At 44.0% G+C, this 22086-nt stretch overlaps 3 protein-coding genes across 3 annotated transcripts in view; 2 read left to right on the top strand and 1 right to left on the bottom strand.

Annotated features, from left to right (window-relative positions):
* TTC22 (tetratricopeptide repeat domain 22) overlaps window positions 1-2093 on the top strand; it is a 25062-nt gene extending 22969 nt beyond the window's left edge. The window contains exon 7 of the mRNA XM_018563978.1: window positions 1539-2093. Coding sequence (XP_018419480.1) covers window positions 1539-2093 — 555 coding nt within the window. The remainder of the gene's footprint in view (window positions 1-1538) is intronic.
* Window positions 2094-7827: 5734 nt separating this feature from the next.
* Window positions 7828-11727, bottom strand: PARS2 (prolyl-tRNA synthetase 2, mitochondrial (putative)). The gene is made up of 2 exons (XM_018563988.1): window positions 11668-11727; window positions 7828-9242 (listed from the first exon to the last, which is right to left on the bottom strand). The coding sequence occupies exon 2, from the start codon at window positions 9230-9232 to the stop codon at window positions 7844-7846; it is 1389 nt and encodes a 462-aa protein (XP_018419490.1). The 5' UTR covers window positions 9233-9242; window positions 11668-11727; the 3' UTR covers window positions 7828-7843.
* A 153-nt stretch (window positions 11728-11880) lies between these two features.
* The window catches only part of TTC4 (tetratricopeptide repeat domain 4), an 18176-nt gene continuing 7970 nt past the window's right edge, over window positions 11881-22086 (top strand). The window contains 8 exon segments of the mRNA XM_018563989.1: window positions 11881-11903; window positions 13812-13921; window positions 14448-14553; window positions 15853-16030; window positions 16417-16618; window positions 18047-18133; window positions 19954-20156; window positions 20332-20416. Of these exon segments, the coding sequence (XP_018419491.1) occupies window positions 13817-13921; window positions 14448-14553; window positions 15853-16030; window positions 16417-16618; window positions 18047-18133; window positions 19954-20156; window positions 20332-20416 (966 nt within the window). The 5' untranslated portion in view covers window positions 11881-11903; window positions 13812-13816.

Here is a 22086-nt window from a genome sequence, read left to right as displayed (position 1 = left end):
TCTAATTAACAATTATAGACTGAATAAATAAAATGTGTCGTCTTTTCCTGCGCAGATTTACATCAGAATGTATGTGAAAGACCTAGAAAGGGCAAAGATGGGATTATGTGGACTGCCAGACAGAAACCATCTTACCAATGCCAAGTCAGACCTGGACAGCATCATACATGTGTATCCCTGCCTGAAGACATACCTGGAAATGGGACAAGTAAGTGGACCGGTTACATATAGTAAGCCGTGGTACACATACGACCCCAACATTTACTAAAAGGTCAGCCCAAGGCAAAACTATTCTTTCAGATTTGGAAGAAATCAGGACCAAGTAACAAAGTGGAACTGAATCAGAGAAGGGCAAAGTAGTTGCTTTTCTTGCAAATCATACGGTATAAGCTCTTGAAGGCACTTAAATGCCCCATTTACATGGGGACTTCTGGGATTCCTGTGCCAAGAACCTATGGATTCTTGTGGCAGGAATCCCAGGTGTCCACATTCAGATATCCTGCGACAGGAATCCCAGGTGTCCCTGTTAGGATATCATACAGCAGGAATCCCAGGTGTCCCATTCAGATATCCTGCGGCAGGAATCCCAGGTGTCCACATTCAGATATCCTGCGGCAGGAATCCCAGGTGTCCCTGTTAGGATATCATACAGCAGGAATCCCAGGTGTCCCATTCAGATATCCTGCGGCAGGAATCCCAGGGGTCCCCATTCAGATATCCTGCGACAGGAATCCCAGGTGTCCCTGTTAGGATATCATACAGCAGGAATCCCAGGTGTCCCATTCAGATATCCTGCGGCAGGAATCCCAGGTGTCCACATTCAGATATCCTGCGGCAGGAATCCCAGGTGTCCACATTCAGATATCCTGCGGCAGGGATCCCAGGTGTCCCTGTTAGGATATCATACAGCAGGAATCCCAGGTGTCCCTGTTTGGATATCTTGCGTCAGTAATCCCAGGTGTCCACGTTCAGAAATCCTGCATCAGAAATCCCAGGTGTCCCCGTTCGGATATCCTGGGGAAGGAATCCAGGTGTCCCTGTTCAGATATTCTGCAGCAGGAATCCCAGGTGTCCCCATTCAGATATTCTGCGGAAGGAATCCCATGGGTCCCCGTTCAGTTATCCTGTGGCAGGAATCCCAGGGGTCCCGTTCAGTTATCCTGTGGCAGGAATCCCAGGGGTCCTGTTCAGTTATCCTGTGGCAGGAATCCCAGGTGTCCCCATTCAGATATCCTGCGGCAGGAATCCCAGAGGTCCCCGTTCGGATATCCTGTGGCAGGAATCCCAGGTGTCCCATTCAGATATCCTGCGGCAGGAATCCCAGGTGTCCCCGTTCAGATATCCTGTGGCAGGAATCCCAGGTGTGGTGCCAGTGACAGGATCACTCATTTGCCATTAACCTTATTGATAAAGCTTCTTTCCAGGGCAGAAGCTCATCTGTAAGTAGTTCACATAACCTGGAAGCCCCCTTTAACATGTGCATGTTCATCCAGCGTATAACTAGACACTTACAAACAGCTGTCTATGCTTCCTTTCAGGTCTGTTATTACATGGGTGTGGATGCTGTCCAAGAACTGCTACTGACTGATGAAAATGCAATCAATAACGCATTAGTCTGCATTGCCAAAGCCATAGAGTTTGACTTGGGTGATACTTTCCCTGAACTCCAGCTCCTGAAAGGAAAATGCCTAAGGGTAAAAGGTGAAGAACGAAATGCTATTGAGTGTTTGAAGCGGGCAATTCAGCTGGACAACAAAGGCTCGCTGGGCACAGAGACCTTCCGATGCCTAATGGAGACACTGCTGAGCCTGTACCACCAGAACAAAATGGACGCCACAGATCTCATCCAGGAAGTAGAATTCTGGGTTAAACAGACTCAGGAAAAACACACACCAGAAGCTGTCAGCCTAGAGCTACAGACTGTTTGCAGAAACAACACAACAGAAGTCGTGAATCTTTCCAAAGCAATGATCGCAATGGGCAAAATGGACTTGGTGAAGCTTTTGTTTCAGTCTATGAAAGTCAATGGCAAGAGGCCAAGTCTAGGTGTAAGGCCAAGTCTAACACTAAGCAACCGGTCATCTTCCATCTAAATCAATAAATCAATAAATAAATAACATCATATAAATGTTGGCAGTGATATAATAAGGCTAAGAGCTTCGTGAGATGTGAAGTAATGAATACTAACCAACAAAAAAATCATATTCTATTCTTCTGTCTGCCCTAACCCAATGATGTAGAGATGTGATAAGATGCTCCGGGGTACCGTGTATGAACTCTACTGCACTGCCTTATTAGATAAGTCTGTGTATATATTTTTTTTACAATCGATATCCTTTTTGTCAAATCTAAAGCTGTATTCTACAATCAAAAAAAATAGTTTTTGTTATGTTGGTGAATGTTTCCTGTTGTATATTCCCTCATCTTTGGAAGTCACACAAAACACCAACAGGCTGTCACTGTCTGATCTTGCAACACGTACCTAGGCCTCTCTACTCTTTGCCCTTCCTTACCAGTGGTAGTGGGTGATCAGATTGTACGTGCAAGTTCAACTAAACCTCTCTGTATAGGGACAGCTTCTTTCCTAAGATAAGCAGCACCAGCATTTCCCATTTAGCTTTGCTCTACTTCCCCTCCCCAGGATTAAACATGAAAGCTATGGTGCAGCAAGTGTTTATGGCAGAATGGTGGAATAGAGATGTTTGGACGTACTTCTACGTCTTACTGCTGGACAGAAAAAATTGCAGTTAAACAGTGATGGGTGCTCCAGATTGTCTCATATATTCCAATGTCTCCTGTGAATGCTATAAGGCAATTTTGGTCATGAGGATAACAATTTTTAGTGTGTGTGTATGTATATATATATATATATTGTACACACCCCTGCAATCCCTGTCCACACACTCGTCTACCTCTGGCAGTAAGCGAATCCTAAATGCCACAGAGAACAAGGGACTGCTCTCTGCAGAATTCTGTGAGCCCAGAATGTCATGTCATTGCTTCCACCTTGGGCTCACAGGAGATTACTGCAGACAGCAGTGCCACATTCTCTATAAAATATACACTACATTGCCAAAAGTAGCGGCGGCGTGCTTTACACCACTGCATCCGACGCTCTGCATTGCACTTGGTGATGTAAGGCTTGGATGCAGCTGCTCGGCCATGGAAACCCATTACATGAAGCTCTCTACGCACTGTTGTTGTGCCAATCTGAAGGCCACACGAAGTTTGGGGATCTGTAGCTATTGACTCTGCAGACAGTTGGCGACTTCTGCGCATTGTGCGCTTCAACATGCGCTGACCCCGCTCTGTCATTTCACGTGGCCTACCACTTCGTGGCTGAGTTGCTGCTGTTCCCAGTTGCATCCACTTTGTTATAATACCACTAACAGGTGACCGCTGAATATTTAGTAGCAAGGAAATGTCACGGATGGACTTATTGCACAGGTGACAACCTATCACAGTACCACGCTTGAATTCATTGATCTCCTGAGAGCGAACCATTCTTTCACAAATGTTTGTAGAAGCGTCTGCATGCCGAGGTGCTTGTTTTTATACACCTGTGGCCATAGAGGTGATTGGAACACCTGAATCCAATGATTTGGAGGGGTGTCCCAATACTTTTGCCAATACAGTGCATCTAGGCATCATTCATTCCATAGACAAGCAGTGATACATTGCTGGATGGGCACCTGTGCAGATGACAGCACCAGAGATGAGGTGAGTGTAGGAGGCAGAGCTGCTTTTTTTTTATATTTGATCATTTTATTATGATTTACACATTCCTATTTCTCAGTCAAATGTTTCCAATGAAGTCAAAGAACAGTGATGATATGCAAAGTGCAGAATCTGATGGCAACCAGTAAGAAATTATCTGGTTAGATAATCAGTCCGTGCCATATACTGGAATCTGATTGGCTGCTTAGGGCACTGCACTTTGCTCATCAGTGCTCACGCCCAGTTTCGGGGTGCATTTCGGTACACTGCAGTGTGTTTAAAATATAACCCCCTATTTTGCTGCCTGTTTGGTGGTATTAACATCAAAATGCTTCATCAACTGGAATGAATTCTAACACATGTAAAACGCATCCAAAAATGCACCGCACCTCTCATCTGAATGAACATGAATGTATCTGACTGCTATCTTATCTGTTGCTAGGAGTCTAGGACAAAAAACAGTGACGCCATGTTATAAAACTTCCGGACAGAAGGTTTTTATTGCCAGCTAAAATGATTTTAAAAAAAACCCCCACAGGAATAATAACATTGTCATAAAAATGATTCCTACCCCCACATATACCAATCAGCTAATGGAGCTGGAATACAGTGTATATAGTAACATTACCTACAGTGTCATAATTTAAAGAGAATCTGTCACCAAGCTCCACCCCATTTGTTTCATAAAAAGTGATATAAAATAATCTGCCTGGCCAGCCTTTTTATCAAGATGTCTAAAAGAATGATATTGCCTAAAGCTGCCGATTTCTTCTTTATAGCTACTAATACTAAGAGCCGATTCACAGACCAGATGTGTTGGAGCTGCGCTGGCCGTTGTTTCCAGCGCAAGACAAGGTAACTTGCCCTGTCACGGACGGGATCAGTTCACACCACCGCTTTGCGATGTGCAAGGATTGGCGCATCTGCACTGTGGGGGCACTGCACACCAGGCACTGTGCAACTAGCGCAGCGTCTGGTGTCAAGGGGCTCTAAGGCCCTGTTCACATTCGCATTGCAGGAAAGCGTGTCACGTTCACGCACGTTCCTGCGCATCTGTCATGCATCAGCCCTTTCAATCCATTGATTTATTAGGCTGATGCATGGCAAATGTGCATGGCCTGCCACATGTGCGACAAAGTAGCTTATGCAGCATTTCCAGCTGCCAGTGCCCCACGTCCCGTGCAAAAAACTGAATGTTACCAGCTGCGTTCGGGGTGCCATTAGTATTGGCACTGCAACTGTGTTGCATGAATGCGTGCCAAAGTACACTCATTGGCACCCAATCATGCAATACAAAAGTGTGACTGGGGACTAAAGGAATGAAAGGAAAGTGATGACTCATTGGATATATGGAAAATGTCCATCCCCAGTACAGGTGCCACTCTGCCTGAACAGCTCTTTTTCAGTATGGTCACATTTGCTGTACCTCAGTTCTAGAGGCACTAAACAATGTCACTGCACCCCTCATTTACACAGGCAGAGTTAAAAAAAACTAGTGTTTATGACATTTCACTTGCTTATGAATGCAAAGAGCAGCACTCCAAACTCCAGTGAGTATGGACTCGATCTGCGTTATATATTCAACAAAGATTAGAACCTCTGTTGGTTTTTTTGGCTGTTTGTGCAACTTATGGGGAGCACAACCTCTCACTTCCTGTGTGATTACCAGGACAGGAATAGGAAAGGGGGAATCTATCCCAAAGGAACACAGCCAATCCAAAAAGGTCATAACCCACCGCCCAGCTTCCTGATTGGAAAGGAAGGCGGTTCCATGCTCCCTTGGCACTGCCGATGAGAGGGAGATCTCCCTCTGACCGCAAGTTCCAGTATCGGAGGTAAGTATCGGAGCATTTGGGCGAGTACTACTACTACTACTAGTATCGGTGCATCCCTAGTAATAAACTCACCATACTTGTCTTGGATCATAAAGTATTGATGCTAGTGGTCAGAACTAGGAACTACCATGGAGATGATGGGGTCTGAAAACTCTGTGCTCCTGCCATGATTACCCTAGCTCAGAGACTCACTGGGTGGGGAAGTCATGATGAGACGGATGAGAAATTTGTTGCTCCCATATTTCTTTATTGACAGGTTCACTGTAAAAAGGACAATTGAACGTGAATGGTTGGTTTACTCATATTAACCAGACTCCAGCTGTTAGCTTTCTAGGGCAGGCTTTAGCATACACTGTACGTTATAGAAAATGCCACTCCACCAGTAAGGTATACCCACCGGTCCCCACTCTGATGCCACCTAGCTGCTTCATCAGAGTCTTCCCTTCTTGTTTTCCCTAGGCCCAAACACTGTCACAATGGTAGGAGCGTGGCCTGTGGTGATATCCATATGGATAACCTCACACAGGGTGAATCCTAAAACAGGGAGACATTGAGAGAGCATGGATCAGTGAGTATACCTAGATGGGGGTGGCGATTATCAGGGGGCACTGTTAGACGAACGGGGTTATTCCCAAAAGGGTGAAGAGTTTGGAGAAGTGAACTATCTAGGCCAAAATAGCTGATTTGGAAAAATTCTAATATTCAGCTCACTTTCCAATTCAGCTATGTTGTCCTAGATTGTTCACTTCTCCGGCCTTCTCCAAACTCTTCACCCTTTTGTGAATAACCCTGTAAGACTCTTTCAATACTCTTCATAAAGTCTTATGGTAAGTGAGCAGAGTCTTACTGTTCATATGAAGCAGCAGCCCACAGCCTTAGTAGAAATCTGTCCCTCACTGTCATGCAGCGGAGCCAGACTGCAGCACTCTGTGTGTAAGCACTTGTCCTCTCTGCTTTAGTTTGACATGCCCCCTGTATATTAGAGATACAGCCCTCTGCTCAGCAGGGAGTGTGAACTTTGCTGAGTGGAGGGCAGTAGCTCTGACTCACAGAGGGAGTGTTGCATCACAGCAGAGAGCTATAGTACGGCTCTGCTGCATGACAGCACGGGACAGGCTTTTACTATGGCTGTGGGCTGCTCTACCATATGAACAGTTAGACTCTGCTCACTTACCATTAGACTTTATGGAGGAACCTACTGGAAGAGTCTTCGTCTAGAGTTTAATTGTAACTTATAGTCCAATTCTTGACAAAACTTTATTTTTGTTTTGGACTGAGGTGCAAAGAATTAGGACTTCAGTCAGAAGTTAAAGTGACATTAAACCCTCAGATTTTTTAACATAAACCAATACTGTAATGTGTGCCTTACTGTAATCCATGGTTGTTTCCATTCTCTTTGCTGCTCTTCCTTTTAAATCTTTAGCTCTTCTCATGCTGGGCAGAACTTCTGTTTTGCAGCAGACTGCCTTGTCTCTGAAATGGATACATGGTGTCTGTGTGCAGGTTCACAACCTGAGCCAGCACTACAGGAAGAGGCACTCAGCTGCAAAGGGAAGTTCTCACCAAGCATGAGAAGAGCTAAAGATTTAAAAGGAAGAGCAGCAAAGAGAATGGAAACAACCATGGATTACAGTAAGGCACACATTACAGTATTGGTTTATGTTAAAAAATCTGAGGGTTTAATGTCACTTTAAATGCTGTTTGTGTCTTCCACTAAGGAGAATTTTCTGTCAAATTAAAATGCCCTCAATGCCCATAGAAGAGGTTTTTCTTCTGATCTACTATCTGATACCTGTCACCTGCACAGGAAGTGAAATCTCTCACATGGTGACACAAAGAGCAATACAATCCTGACAGAGGTTCCTCACCTTTCATTCCTGCCTGTGTCCCTATTAGTGGATTTGCCCTCACTTGCTGTTCTGCATGAAACTTGTTAAACAGACAGGAAATGAGGAAAAAAATCCAAATAGGGGCTGACCGCAAAAAAAAAAAAATGTGACAGGTTCTAACCATTTGCTACAATATCCATAAAAAGTTGGGAGGAGTTAGGCTTTATAACATGGAATAAATGAAAATGAGTTGAAATGTTGTCCTGGCAAGAATCTAGACCTCCCTGCAAAGTTTGGAACACCTTCCTTATAAATCATCCAATGTGAAGGCCACTTGACCAAGACCTCTTCTATACATGCTCATTCCAGTCTTGGGTGCAGACTCACATCTTGGCTTGTCCCAGCCTGATTTCATGACCATGCAAGCCACACACCAACCTCAGTCCCAATGTAAATCTTTACTTAGACCACCTGGACTCCCTGCACAAAGTCCAACAGGCCTTCCTTAGAGAAGTACTGGACCTCACCAGTTCTGTGGTTCTGAACTTCAAACTGTGGTGGACTCTCCAAAGCCTTTTTGCCCACTACAATTACATAGGGATAGCCCATCACATGGGCTTCCTTTACCCTTTTTCCTATAGTCAGATGATCCCGATCGTCTAGAACCACCTCATCTCTTAAATGATGGATTGCACCTACGGCATCATAGAGTTCCTCTACTGCCGATAATGCTGCACTCTCTTTGCTTCCCTTTTTGGGGGGAATAAGACATATCTGGTATGGAGCAATTAGACTTGGCCAGTGAATGTCCTCCTCAGTGGAAAGAACTTCTATTGATGCTGCCAAAAGTCTTGATATGCCAATGCCATAGCATCCCATTTCAGCAATGGTGGGTGTGTTCTGTTGATCGTAACAGACAGCATTAAACGCAAGGGAGTATTTGGTTCCCAGGTAGAACGTGTGACCTATCTCAATGCCTTTGCTCTCCACCAGGTTTCCAGAACATACCGGACAGGTATTCTCCTCTGCTGTCAAGGTCTCCACGTTGGCTGCAAAGTCACAACTCCCACACACCATCAACTTGTCTTCACCAATGCTGGCAGGTAGATGGAACTCGTGTGACATTTTCCCCCCAATGTTTCCCGTATCTGCCTGGACTTTCACATACTTCAAGCCAAGAGTGTGGAAAAGTTTGCAGTAGGCCTCGCACACGCTGTTGTACGTTCGGTGGGCAGCTTCCTCGGTTACGTCAAAAGTATACATGTCCTTCATGTAAAACTCCCTGCCGCGCAGCAGGCCAAAGCACGGCCTCTTCTCGTCTCTGAATTTCCGAGTGATCTGATAGAGCAGCAGAGGAAGCTGTTTGTAGCCGACTCCCCCTTCGGTGGCAACAAGGTGGGTAATAGACTCTTCATGTGTGGGTCCCAAGCAGTATTCCTGGTTGTGTCGGTCCATCAGACAGAACAGTTCCTTTCCAACTAAATCCCAGCGTCCACTTTTTCTCCAAAGAGCAGCAGAGCAAAGCGTGGTCATGTCCATCTTCTGTCCTCCAATGTCATGCATGGCGTGATCGACAAGGCGAATTAGCTTCTCCATGGCTCGTACAGTATAGGGCAAGTAATGGAAGCAGCCGGGGCTGGAGGGCCGTATTAAGCCTGCTTTGGTCATGAGTCTTTGACTCCTGCTGGTGGGCTCATTGGATTTTTGCTGCGCTTCTGAAGAACTTTCCTTCCACAGACTTCCCGGATGATAAATCTTAGAGACTAAGTGACGCCTCCCTTGGCCTGCATCGTGGTAATGATATCTGCTGGCCACTAGATGGGGCAACGATAGTCTCAGCAGTCTCACCATTGCAGGTTCCCTGGGAATGACAAGCAGAACATCTCGTTTTGTTAGTTCTCGGCAGGCTTTAACACAGTATACAATCTATGTCCTTGTAGTTACAAAGTTAAGATGTTAAAACTACTACCAGTGAAGCAGCAGAACATACCCCCAGCCTGCTGATTGGACAGTGGAGTCTTAGCAGCAGATTTGATGAGCTCATCTCTCTGCTCACTCTGCTCTCTCCCTCGGTCAGCAAGTTCCCTGTCATGTCCACTGCAGCAGGTTGGCTCAAAACCAACATGTATCTCAAATCTATAATTACATCAATGCCAACCAAACGTTTTATTTAACTTTTAGAATGAACAGGGATAATTATACAAGCCCGTGCAGTTCAACCGAACCCCATACCCACAGCTGATCCAGAGGAAGGGAACCCCCTATAAAGCATAGCCCAATCCTTCCTGATCCCCTAGTCCAGGGGTAGCCAAACTCCGGCCCTGCAGCTGTGGTGGAACTACAAATCCCATGAGGCATAGCAAGATTCTCACAGCAACAGACATGACTCCCGGAGAGAGATGCATCATGGGATTTGTAGTTTCACCACAGCTGGAGGGCCAGAGTTTGGCTACCCCTGCCCTAAGGCAATCAGATATTTCCTGGATCAATAATCTCGGGTGTTAAAGCAGTGGCCAACTTATTTTGATATAAGGGGTCTTAAAGGCGTATTTCACCTTTTTGTAAAACATTAGTAATGCCCCATATCCATATGCACCCACATAATACACCATATCCATATACACCCATATAATGCGTACACATCCATATGCACCCACATAATACACCATATCCATATACACCCATATAATGCGTACACATCCATATGCACCCACATAATACACCATACCCATATAATGCGTACACATCCATATGCACCCACATAATACACCATATCCATACACCCATATAATGCGTACACATCCATATGCACCCACATAATACACCATATCCATATACACCCATATAATGCATACACATCCATATGCACCCACATAATACACCATATCCATATACACCCATATAATGCCCCATATCCATATACACCCATATAATGCGTCCATATATCACAAAGAAAACAATGCTCATTGATTAAATGTTTTGCATTTGAGCCTGCAAAGCATTGCAGTGGATGGCGGATGCAACGCTCAGGCTCCTGCAGACTCTTCCCCCAGGTCAGTACATAGCTATGCACCTTTGGTTATGGGGCTGGAGGAAGGTATCACTGCGATGACATCACTACACTTGTGCTCCACTGAGAACTACAAGTCCCTCCGTCTCTGTCACGGTGGCTTTTTCATTCATAGATCCTGTGGATGATGTGTGAAGCAATGGTACAGCGGTGTTGTAGGTGAAGCCATGTACAGCCGCACTGATTTTTTTTTAAATGCAGGAGCCTGCGGGGAGAAGAACCCCATGATTTAGGTAGGTGTGGGGGCCCGGGGCGGAATGAGGGAATGCGGAATGGCCCTAAGTTCCATGTTACCCCCTAAATATGGATGGTGCATGGTATAAAAAGTAGAATTAGCTTTCGAGTGTGGCCCCTGACATCACCAAAGGGCCACACACAATATTCAGGAGGCAGTCAGTGCCTGGAGACACATTACATGAGATTGATACAGATATTGCACCCCTCCACACATCAATGCTTCCATATTTTTGCACCCTATGGCCCTTTTAGAAATGATTTGTACCACTTACCAGATCCACAAAGAGGGATCAGAGGGGAAGAAAAAACATAACAGTACAGCACAGAGAGTGTAAGAGAAATACACCAAACCATGAATTACATTACAAGGACCCAGTCTGAAGAATATTGTTCCTTTCCTGGCGTGAGTAAGGACCCAGGTAAGAAAAACCCAGAATACAGTATTCCAGGGTTCTGAAGGCTGCACAAGAAGCACCAAAGGGTCACATGTGGCCCCCTGGGTTTACTGTCGCACAATAAAAGGACTGCACAATAGGTGCCAAATGTGGCCCCCTGGACCAAAAGTTAGGCATCCCAGGTGTTAGACAGAAGTTCATTTCACCCAAAAAAAATAAGTGTTTTTCTGCAACTGGTGCCCCAACTGGAGAGATTTCAACCTCACTTCCTGTCCCTACAGGAAGTAAGGGGAAATCTCCAACGAAAGGGTTACAGACTTAAAAACATTACAGGGTTTCTATCATTTTCCCACTCTGCCCAAAACTAAGAAAGAAATTAGTTTTGTCTGGAGCTGGACTCAACAAACATTGCCTTATTTATAAAACTGGAGGACAAGAAAAGTGCAGCAAGACAACAAACCGGAAAAAGGGAAATATCACCTAGTACGATGTGACGGGAAGTCCCTTCAATGTCCCCATACAATGCATAGAACACACAGATCTCATTCCTGTCCATATCCTCTCCCAGCTCTGGTCATACCCACCATATACTCCACTCTGTCTTCCAGCACTGCCAAGGTTAAAACAACCCGGAACCTCGCTCCCCCGGCACACGTGGGGGAAGAGAGAGCGTGCTGCGCAGTCAGGAGCACGTGGGGAAGGAGGATCTGGAACCGGAAGTGGAGGAGACTGTGACAGGGAAGCCGCAAGTGACACACTGTACTGTGTATAGAGAGTCTGTGGCCGCGATCGGTGTTAGATCTGAGGATTGCTTCTATAGGTATCGGCTATTTGTTTACACGTATGGACTGGCTTTGGCTGGAGAGTGTGGGACTAAAAGTTCCAGCCAGCCCTCACTACTCAATTTAGGGTTTTACATCTGCAGGTATCAGCGATTTGTTTACAGGTATGGGCTTGAGTGGCTGGAGAGTGTGGGACTACAAGTCCCAGCCAACACTCACTACTCAGATGAAGGTATTATATCTACAGTAGCTGATCTATTTGTTTACATCGATCAGCCATAACATTATGACCACCTGCCTAATATTGAGCCATGGACTCCACTAGACCTCTGAATGTATGCTGTGGTATCATCTGGCACCAAGCCGTCAAAAGCAGATCCCTTGAGTCCTGTAGGTGCGAGGTGAGGCCTCCATGGATCGGACTTGTATTTCCAGCACATCCCACAGATGCTTCATTGGATTGAGATCTGGAGAATTTGTAGGCTGTGTCATGACCTCAAACTCCTTGTTGTGTTCCTCAGACCATTCTTGAACCATTTGTGCAGTGGGCAGGGTGCATTATCCTGCTGAAAGAGGCCACTGCCATCAGGGAATACAGTTTCCATAAAGTGGTCAGCAATAATGTTTAGGTAGGTGGTACGTGTCAGAGTGACATCCACATGAATGGCAGGACCCAATGTTTCCCAGCAGAACATTGCCCAAAGCATCACACTGCCTCTTCTGGCTTGCCTTCCTCCCATAGTACATCCTGGTGCCGTCTCTTCCCCAGGTTAGGGACACACTCAGCCATCCACATGTAAAAGAAAATGCGATTCATCAGACGAGGCTGCCATCTTCTATTGCACTGTGGTCCAGTTCTGATGGTCATGTGTTCATTGTAGGTGACGGACACAGATCAGCATGGGCACCCAGACTTGGTGTGTGGCTATGCAGCCCCATACACAACAAACTGCGATGTATTATGTGCTCAGACACCTTTCTATTGGAACCAGTACCAACTTTTTCAGCAATTTGAGCTACAGTAGCTCTTCTATTTGATCGGACTACACGGTCCAGCCTTCAATCCCTATGTGCATCAGTGAGCCTTGGCTGCCCATGACCCTGTCGTCGGTTCACCGTTTTTCCTTCTTGTAGCTCTTCTATTTGATCGGACTACACGGTCCAGCCTTCAATCCCTATGTGCATCAGTGAGCCTTGGCTGCCCATGACCCTGTCTTTGGTTCACCGTTTTTCCTTCCTTGGACCACTTTTGGTAGGTCCTGATCACTGTAGAGCAAGAACATCCCACAGGCGGTGCAGTTTTGCAGTTGCTCTGACCCAGTAATATAGCCACCATAATTTGGCCCTCAATGTCACTCGGATCATCACAATTGTCCATTCTTTCTGCTTCCAATACATCAACTTCAGGGACAAAATGTTCACTTGCTGTGTAATATATCCCCCTCACTGCCAGGTGCCATTGTAAGGAGATAACCAATGTTATCCCCTTCACCTCTCAGAGGTCATAATGTTATGGCTGATTGATGGATTTTAAAAAAAGATGCTTTGGCTGAAGTTGAGACATGTCATGAGAGAAATACGGGATCTGGGTACATGGGTATAATGCAGCGGTACTACACAAGAAGGTACAATTTTATTTTGACCTAATAATTTTACTAGAATTTAAATATTTGCTGTTTTCTCCACTCTAGTAGAGGACACTTCATAGCAGCGGTAAGCAAACTCCATCACTGCAGCTGTGGTGAAACTACAAATCCTGTGAAGCATCCAAAGACCCTGACAGCCACAGGCATGACTTTGAGAGGCAGATGCATGAAGGGATTTGCAGTTTGACCTCAGTTGGAGGGCCACAGTTTGGCTATCCCTGCTTTAGTGGATATATGTACATTGTAGTACAACGTGGATCCTTAGTTTTTTTTTTTTCCCTCTGCTTTTATGTTTAGTTGCTGCCATGGATACGAAACCAGAGGAGGAAGATGAAGTTATGGAGCAGTTCATGGATAAATTCCGCGCCCAAAAATACGAGGGGGCCTTTAATGAAGAACATTGGGAGCAGGTATGGAGGTTTTGTCTGATAAGAAGTTTACCAATCAATGGAGCATCAGTCCTATAAAACTACAGTGTCTGTGGCCACAATGCTTTGTAGGTGTAACATTCCCTTCCTGTGTGAGCATAGCGAGAGCTCTAGTCCTCAGTAACTGGTCTAATTTCTTGTTGTATATTCCCACAAAATGGGAAAAGCTTGAGGTTTGCTCCAGTTTTCGTATATTCATTTACATGGGTAAAATATATCTGGTGCAGAACCAGAAGGCGGATCAAATCATATTCCTAAAGTATATCTAAAACCATTTTAGTTTTGGATAGAGTGGGATTAAAACCCTTGTAAAATTTTACAGCTGTCTATGTCATTTCCTGTCCTGGAGACTTAACAGGAAGTGAGAGTAAAGTAAGGGTAAATCTGCTCCACATTGGGAGATTTCCACTGACTCAATGGAGAGGTCACTGCCTACACAAAGATCTATTCATAGGGGTAAGTGAGTGCTTGTTATGTGATGTATGAGTGTTTTCTGCATTCCATGTAGGAATTTGATAAGATCCCCATGTTCATGAAGAAAGCTCCTGATGACGATGCAGAGAAAACTCCGGAACTGGCCTGTCTGCAGTCAATTCTGACCAATGATCCTGACGGTAATATAATAGTTTAAGCAGCTGTTAAAGACATTTATCTTGAAGAGACCCTATCGCCCACCTAAAAATGCAGTTAAAACAAAGCTTCATAGCACTTTAAGCTTATTTCCTTTCCCTAAATGATTTATATTAACTTGGTTCTGAACTTAGCAAATTTGTCCATTACCATCCTTGTTCATTATAGCTGTCCTTTCTTGTAGGTCATAGCCCTCTTCACCTCCTATTAATGCTGACCCAGCTCCTTCAGCTCTCCCTTTATCTCCCTACATACACTTTTATATAGCAGCTGTGGGAGGAGTAAAGGGCAATGCTATAGTTTGTCACTTGAGTGACAACTCTTAGCCTGCTGGGACTACTGACGTCACATCCAAGATGGCATCATCCAGTCTTAGGGATTTTGGATGTCTACACAAGGGAGGCTTTGATGGGTAAATAAGATTCCTATAATACTATAAACTGCTTTTTGTTGATATATATGGTCTGGCGATAAGGTCTCTATAGGGCAACTTTTTAGGATGGCTGGAGTCTTATTGTCTGACTCCTTCATGGGGTGCTAGTTGTTGGGCAGGCACAACACTATATGTGATACAATGAGTCTGCTCTGCCGCTGAGCCAGATCTGCACCAGGAATCTGGCAGTAATGATGTCTATTACTGATTGCTCTGTCAGGATTTGTTACCAACTGAACAGGCACCTCTAAATCTGGGAAATGAAAGTGCTTGTAAACCATAGATACTCTTCCACCTTGTAAGGACAGGGCACACCACCATTAATCAGGTTACAGAGCAAGCACTCTACAATTATTAGTATAAGAACCTTTTTTTGATATTTATTGTGTAGGTCACATGAACGCTTCTCTTCTGTTCAGCATGGTCAGGCCAGTTTGCATCCTAGCAAAGATGTGACCGAATCATCACAGATCACTCAAGGAGTACTTGGGGGCCCATGTTGGTGCATCTTCATGACAAATTCATGTACATGGTTCTGATATGTCACACTTACTGACATTTGTTATACGTTGGAGCAGACTCTCTTTGTGAATTCCAAGGATTGTGCTAAAAGTAATAGAAGTAAATATGCGAGCTCTTGTACTAATATATATATACTAATATCGTGCACAGTAAGCATGACAAGTATAGCATAGTAAGGCTTTGTGCATGATAACTCATTGTGGAATAATTATGTTGATTTTATAAAACATTCACCTATTTCAATTATTGTAGAGTCATTTGTACTCGCAAGCTACACCGATTGTTGTCTGTGTCATCTTCACACTCACTGTCTGTGTTCCTGTAACAGAGCTGGCCTGTTCCTGCAAAGAGGAAGGCAATGACTATTTTAAGGAGAAGAAGTACAAGAAAGCCATTGAGGCGTATACAGAGGGCATCAAGAAAAACTGCAAAGACCAGGAGCTGAACGCGGTTCTGTACACCAACAGGGCGGCAGCACAGTTTCATTTAGGTATGTTAAAGGATTTGTTTTTTATATGAAGTGTTTGGCTTGAATAGAAATAAAGCCATGTGTTTACAGGTGAAACTCGAATAATTAGAATATCGTGCAAAAGTACTTTTTCGGGGAGTGGGGAAGGCTCAGAGCCTCTGCCAGATTTTCTTTGTTGCATGTGTCCCTGATAAAGAGATTTCCCCTTCACTTCCTGTCCCAGTGGCACACATGACATTCTTGTAACCTGCACTTCCTGTTTCCCTTGTCTGTAGTACATTCTTCATACATTGAGATATCCATAGAGACACCATTGGGGAACCAGTAACATTGTCAGTAGCTTTTAGTGGATTTTGTAGATGAATATATGAAAAATGCAGGAAATTTAATTTTCCACCAATTTCCTGGTGGCCACCAGGATAGGAAGTGACAATCACAGGGACACAGACAACAATAAAACATTAACCCTTGATCTGACATTTATCTCTGCCTTATTTAAGGTGTTTTATGCTACACGGAAATAAAGAATTATTTAGAGGCTTTGAAGTGGTGCGATGAAGGCTTACGGATCACCCCCACTGAGAGAAAGCTGCTGGAAATCAGAGCAAAAGCAGATAAACTGCAGGTAAGCGGATTGTGTAATCTGCAGGATGTAGTATCTCTTCTACGATGAGACAGGCTACATTATCACTATGCATAACGGTGTGATTTGGGATTCCTATGGAAGTTCAGCGGGAGCTGGACCCACATGTATACCGGATCATTTCTGGGGAGAAGAAGGTATTTCTTATTATAGTTGGCTTTACAATAAAGGCGAGGTACAACTTACTAAATTCCATTAAGATTATTGTGCCTGGAGTTAGGTTTTAAGTCTTGGTTCCTTTTTAAGCCTCCTTAGGCCGGAAATACTTTCCCTTTGCAACCACAGTGGATACTCTGGTGGCTTCTTGGGATCAGTGCATCCTGATCTATGCCATGATCTTTCCAGCACTGAAATGGAGGGAAATTCTTGTGATCCTCATTGCTCTGGACTGGCCCAGGTGGATGTGGAACACCAACTTAGTAAGTCTTATCGCAGATGCACTGTGGGGCCCTGTCAGACCATCTGGATCTACTGTCCCAAGGCCATCCTGCTTCATGATGCTCAAGTCTAGAAAGTCTACTTCCCACATGGTTTATCATCAGGCATGGAAGTCTTATTGTGCTTGGTGCATGTCTGTGGGCTTTCACCCCAGGAGCTTCCCTGTGGAATGAATCTACTTCTTCCTGCAGCTGGGCCTGGGCCAGCATCTGCCATTCAGGACTATCAATGGTCAGGTTTCTGCCCTTTCCATTATGCTTCAAAGACCATTGGCCTCTCACTCTTTGATTAAGATCTTTTTCTAGGACAGGGGTAGCCAAACTCCAGCTGTGGTGGAACTACAAATCCCATGAGGCATTGCAAGATTCTCACAGACATGACTCCTGGAGAGAGATGCATCATGGGATTTGTAGTTCCGCCACAGTTGGAGGCCCATGTGGCTCTCCGCATTCATTCCCCAATGACTTTGTGAGATCTGAATCTGTTTCTTTTGTGATTCAAAAGGACTTAGTTCAGAAAGATTTATTCCTTTTTTGTCATTCCGGATGGTCATCGTAAGGGCGGCTCGTGTTCTCATTCCACCATTTCTAGGTAACTCAGGCTGCCATTCAAGCTTATGGTTTCTAGGTTCAGGTTCTCCCCTTTCCTGTTAAAGAGGAACGTTAGCCATATCTTTGAAATGACAACAAACACACCTCTAGAAATGTTTAGTAATGACAAATATTCAAACAGATTCTTCTAGATAATTGATCATACTCTCTGTACTGCTTTGTTACAAACCTGAGGCATGCAGTAGGATAGGTTTTCCCAGGCTGGCCTACTGGTTTTTTTTTTCATTATTTTTGGCAGCGTCCAGTCCTCCTATAGGTGGGTGTAGAATCCAAAGGTTTAGGACGTCCTGTGTCCCTTTTTAATAGACTAAAAGAAAAGGAATTTGTGAGAAGTCCAAAAATCCTATTATTCTCATTACAGAGAGCAGCAGACAGAGATGCCAGGAGAATGAAACAGGCTGAAAAGAAGAAACATACAGAGAAGAATTCTTTGCTCAATGCCATTCAGGTATGTAGTCTAAAGTTTGTTTGTTTTTGTAGGAAAAAGGAAGTTGAGGAGTGTCGGGGATACATCATTTAGTGTTCCAGTGTAGCAGTTTTGTTTTCATTTGCTACCCAGAATTCTCAGCATTTCTTTCATCACTGATAGTTTTTGGCTTGATGAGATACAGTTGGCTTTACATCTATAAATCCAGTTTATACAATTTTATTGCCACAGAAAACTGTTGTGGAATGTATTTCTTTTTATGTAAATGAAACTGTATTTTATGAAAACTCCAAAAGTGCAGAGAAAAAATGAACCTGAAGAAATACATGGGAAAGACTCCATTGGTGTAGAAGTTGGTAAAAAAAAAAAAAGTTTGGCACAGGGTAAAAATAAAGTTTGTTTTCTTACCTACATCTGGAAAGTTGCTAGACATCAAAAATAATCCTATATTGACTAAAGTAAAAGGAGGGGGGAAAAATCTAGCGTGCTGTGTTTCTTGCCTTTCCAGTGTCCTGTCTTTCTGTCTGCTCCTTTAGTTACTTTTTGATTCTATAAGAGTTCATCAGTAATTACTGACACACTGGCCCTGATGGTAAGTAAGGCCCCCGTCACATTTTCCCAGGCCATTGAGTTTCGTTGCAGCCCATTCATGATAAATAGGTCTGAAATTCCTTTATATTTTGTAATGCAGTGCACCATAATACACAGTGTGGTGTGCTTCAGTGTGACTGTGTACAGTAATAGTATAATTGGGGTGCTCTTCTAAGTGAATGGCACCGCAACACAACAAAGATCATGCATACATGGATATGGTAATGCATACTAAACCGTGCAAACTAGTGCAAGTTAGTACAAAGGGGACCTAGGGCTTGGAGCAATCACATGAGAAAGTCATCCCTCCAAACACTCTGGGCTCTATTTATAAACAAATTGCAGGGCCCTTCGCCCTGTGAATGTCCATTTTGGGTGAATAATGCCAAAAACAAATGTTCTTAAAGAAGAACTCCAGGCAGAATACAACTTAACCCTTGCAGTGTGGGGTTACCCCCACACTGCAAGGGTTAAGTGTTCGCCACTCATGTCTAATAGAATGTATTAGACATTAAAACGCCAAGGGACACCGTCGGAGTGGAGGCGGAGGGAGGATATGGGGACTAGACTAGCAGCGAGCCGGATCCGAGGTTCAGGTGAGTACACCTCTGTTATGTTAGACCCTAGACAAAAACGAGCACTTAACCCTTTGCAGTGTGGGGGTAGCCCCGCTGAGAAGGTTACGTTTTCTTCTGGCCAGCATTCTTCTTTAATATATTTTTCCCAGTTTGAATGTAGTGTTGTAGTGATACATTGTGGCCACTACATAGAGTTTACCAGTTTGAATGAAGTGTGTTGTAGATAGCGCTGATGAGCATAGGAAACATAGTGGCCACAATGTATTGTGACAACACTACATTGGAGCTGGGAAATATTAAGAACATTCATATTTAGCATTATTTGCCCAGAACGAATGTTTGCTGATGTTTATAATTAGACCCCTTTGGGTTTGTGTAAACAGGCTTTTGTCTGCTTCTAAAAAGCTTTTCTGCTTCATCCAAGTCAATCTGAATTTTTTTAAAACTTGAATAACATCAGAAGCAACTCGTAAACGAATCAGCTACTCATTAGCATCAGACGTCGTGAGTCCATATCGGGCCGATGCAGCGCAAGTCAGAAAAACTTAAAAGGATTCCACATATGTCAGCCTGAAGCCCATGTACACAATCCCATTTCCACTCTTTTCTTATACAATGCCCATTATATGTTGATGTTATGGCCGTATACTTAATGTTTTTTTTCCCTTCAAGAGTCGAGGGATAAAGTTGCAAAAACGGAGGAGTAGTGGTGATGATGACGAGGAGACGCCCTATCATAGTGTAACGACCCCAGAAAATGCAACCGGAGCTCAGGTGTTTTTGGATGAGAATGGCCGTCTTAGCTGGCCGGTGTTGTTTTTTTATCCAGAGCACAGTCAGACAGATTTCATCTCTGCATTTCATGAGGACTCCAGGTAAATACCCACCGGCATACCCTAAATGTGTCAGCAAAAAGGTCAGGCTAAAAAAAATGCAGTTTTTACTTTAGTTCGCTATACACTATTAAAAATATATCGGTACAAATTCTGCTTTGTGCCTTTTTACAGGTATAAGCCAAGTGTGCCAATTCTTCTTCCTTTTTTTTTTAAGGTTCTATTATCATCTAACAGCAATGTTCTCTGAGGATCTGCCCCCATGGGACACGGAAAGAAAATATCTTGCTCACAATCTGGAGGTCAGTACATACAGACATTGCAGACTATTGACCTTTTTTGGGCAATCGGCCTTTTCCTCTGTTTCCTGATATTGTGTTTTCCTTTCTTGTATTTGGAAATGTTTAAACATTCTAACTAAAGAACTTCAAAACTTTTCTGGTACCAAAACGCATCTTATTAAAATTTAATTTTAAAAAAACCATGTAAAATGTATGGAATTGTATGTATATCAGTATATGTCTCGTATGGACAGAAAAAGAAGCCTTACTTCAAAGTCACTCGCCAAATATAATTTAAAAAAAATTCATACTTCTTATATCTTTGCTCTCTGTATGTTCATCTTGTATACATAAAGGAGGCAGCAAATACATAATTTACATTACATAATTTTATATATTTTGTTACCACCATTTTCTTTCTACTTTAAATTAGAATTATATCATCTTTGTGGGTTTTTTTTCCAAATGCTTAATGTTATTAATTACATTATTATAGGTAAAGTAGTATTAAGGTCTGGGTGTTTTTTTACCTTATTGCATTCAGGTAAAAACCGCCCAGCACCTTTTTTCTCACCCAGTCCCCCCCCTCCCCCTCCCCCCACACACTTACCTGTCAGCGATGCTCATCCCCACCGCTGGTCCCGAAGCAATCCTCCGTTCCCCAAACTTCCTGGTTGCTGGGGGGAGGATACTGTTGGCAGAGGAGGCCATAGGCTCCTTCTGCCAAAAATCTAACTGTTGGGCGGAGATGAGGGGCGTGGCCTGCCACAGGGCTGTGTGTGTCTATGGACCCACACAGCCACTGCTGGCACGGGTGCCTCCATTAGTCGATGGAGGCACCCGTGCAGGGGGATAGAGCACCTCGGGGACCCACTGGAGGCGAGGAATTGGACACTTTTAAAGAAAAACGCCAACAGCCTCGGGCAAAGGTGGGTCTACTTGTAGCAAATATAAAAAAATAAAAAAGGAAAGCTTTAAAATCACTTTTAATACAAATACTAATAAAGGTAATACTCACTTTTTCTGTATACTCATGTTTTAGGTCTTTATTCTACAAGACTCTGCTCTCTCATGGTTCTCCTCCTACTTATCTATGCGCTCCTTCAGTGTCACCTACAATTCTAACTCCTCCCCTCCTCTTCCTCGTTCTGTAATGGTCCCCCAAGGCTCAGTCCTTGGACCCCTCCTCTTCTCCATCTACACCTCCTCCCTTGGTCAACTAATAACCTCACATGGCTTCCAATACCATCTCTATGCGGATGACACTCAAATTTATCTTTCCACTCCACAACTCTCCCCCCTCAGTGTCCTCTCGTGTCACTAATCTACTAAATGAAATATCCGCCTGGATGTCACAACATTTCTTAAAACTCAACCTTTCAAAAACAGAGCTCATGGTATTTCCTCCCCCCCGTGCACCTTCCCCCAACATTTCAGTTGTGATTGATAACACTCCCTTGTCCAGCTCCCTTGTCCACTCCCCCCATACTCGCCTCCAGGACTTCTCTAGAGTCTCTCCCATCCTCTGGAACTCCTTACCCCAACCTGTCCGTCTATCTCCCACCTTGACTGCCTTTAGGCGTTCCCTAAAGACTCATCTCTTCAGGGAAGCCTATCCCACCTCAACCTAACCACTGAACCTTCACATTCTCAAATAATTCATCCCCACAAAGCTACCTCCTCATGTATCA

Source organism: Nanorana parkeri, unplaced genomic scaffold (genome assembly GCF_000935625.1).
Source record: "Nanorana parkeri isolate BGI_ZX_2015 unplaced genomic scaffold, ASM93562v1 scaffold715, whole genome shotgun sequence".
In the NCBI taxonomy this organism is placed as follows: Eukaryota; Metazoa; Chordata; class Amphibia; order Anura; family Dicroglossidae; genus Nanorana; species Nanorana parkeri.
This window is presented reverse-complemented; position numbering and strand designations above follow the sequence as displayed.

Excerpts from the sequence above, each read along its gene's own strand:
- PARS2 (XM_018563988.1), bottom strand. The coding sequence starts at position 9,232 with ATGGTGAGACTGCTGAGACTATCGTTGCCCCATCTAGTGGCCAGCAGA.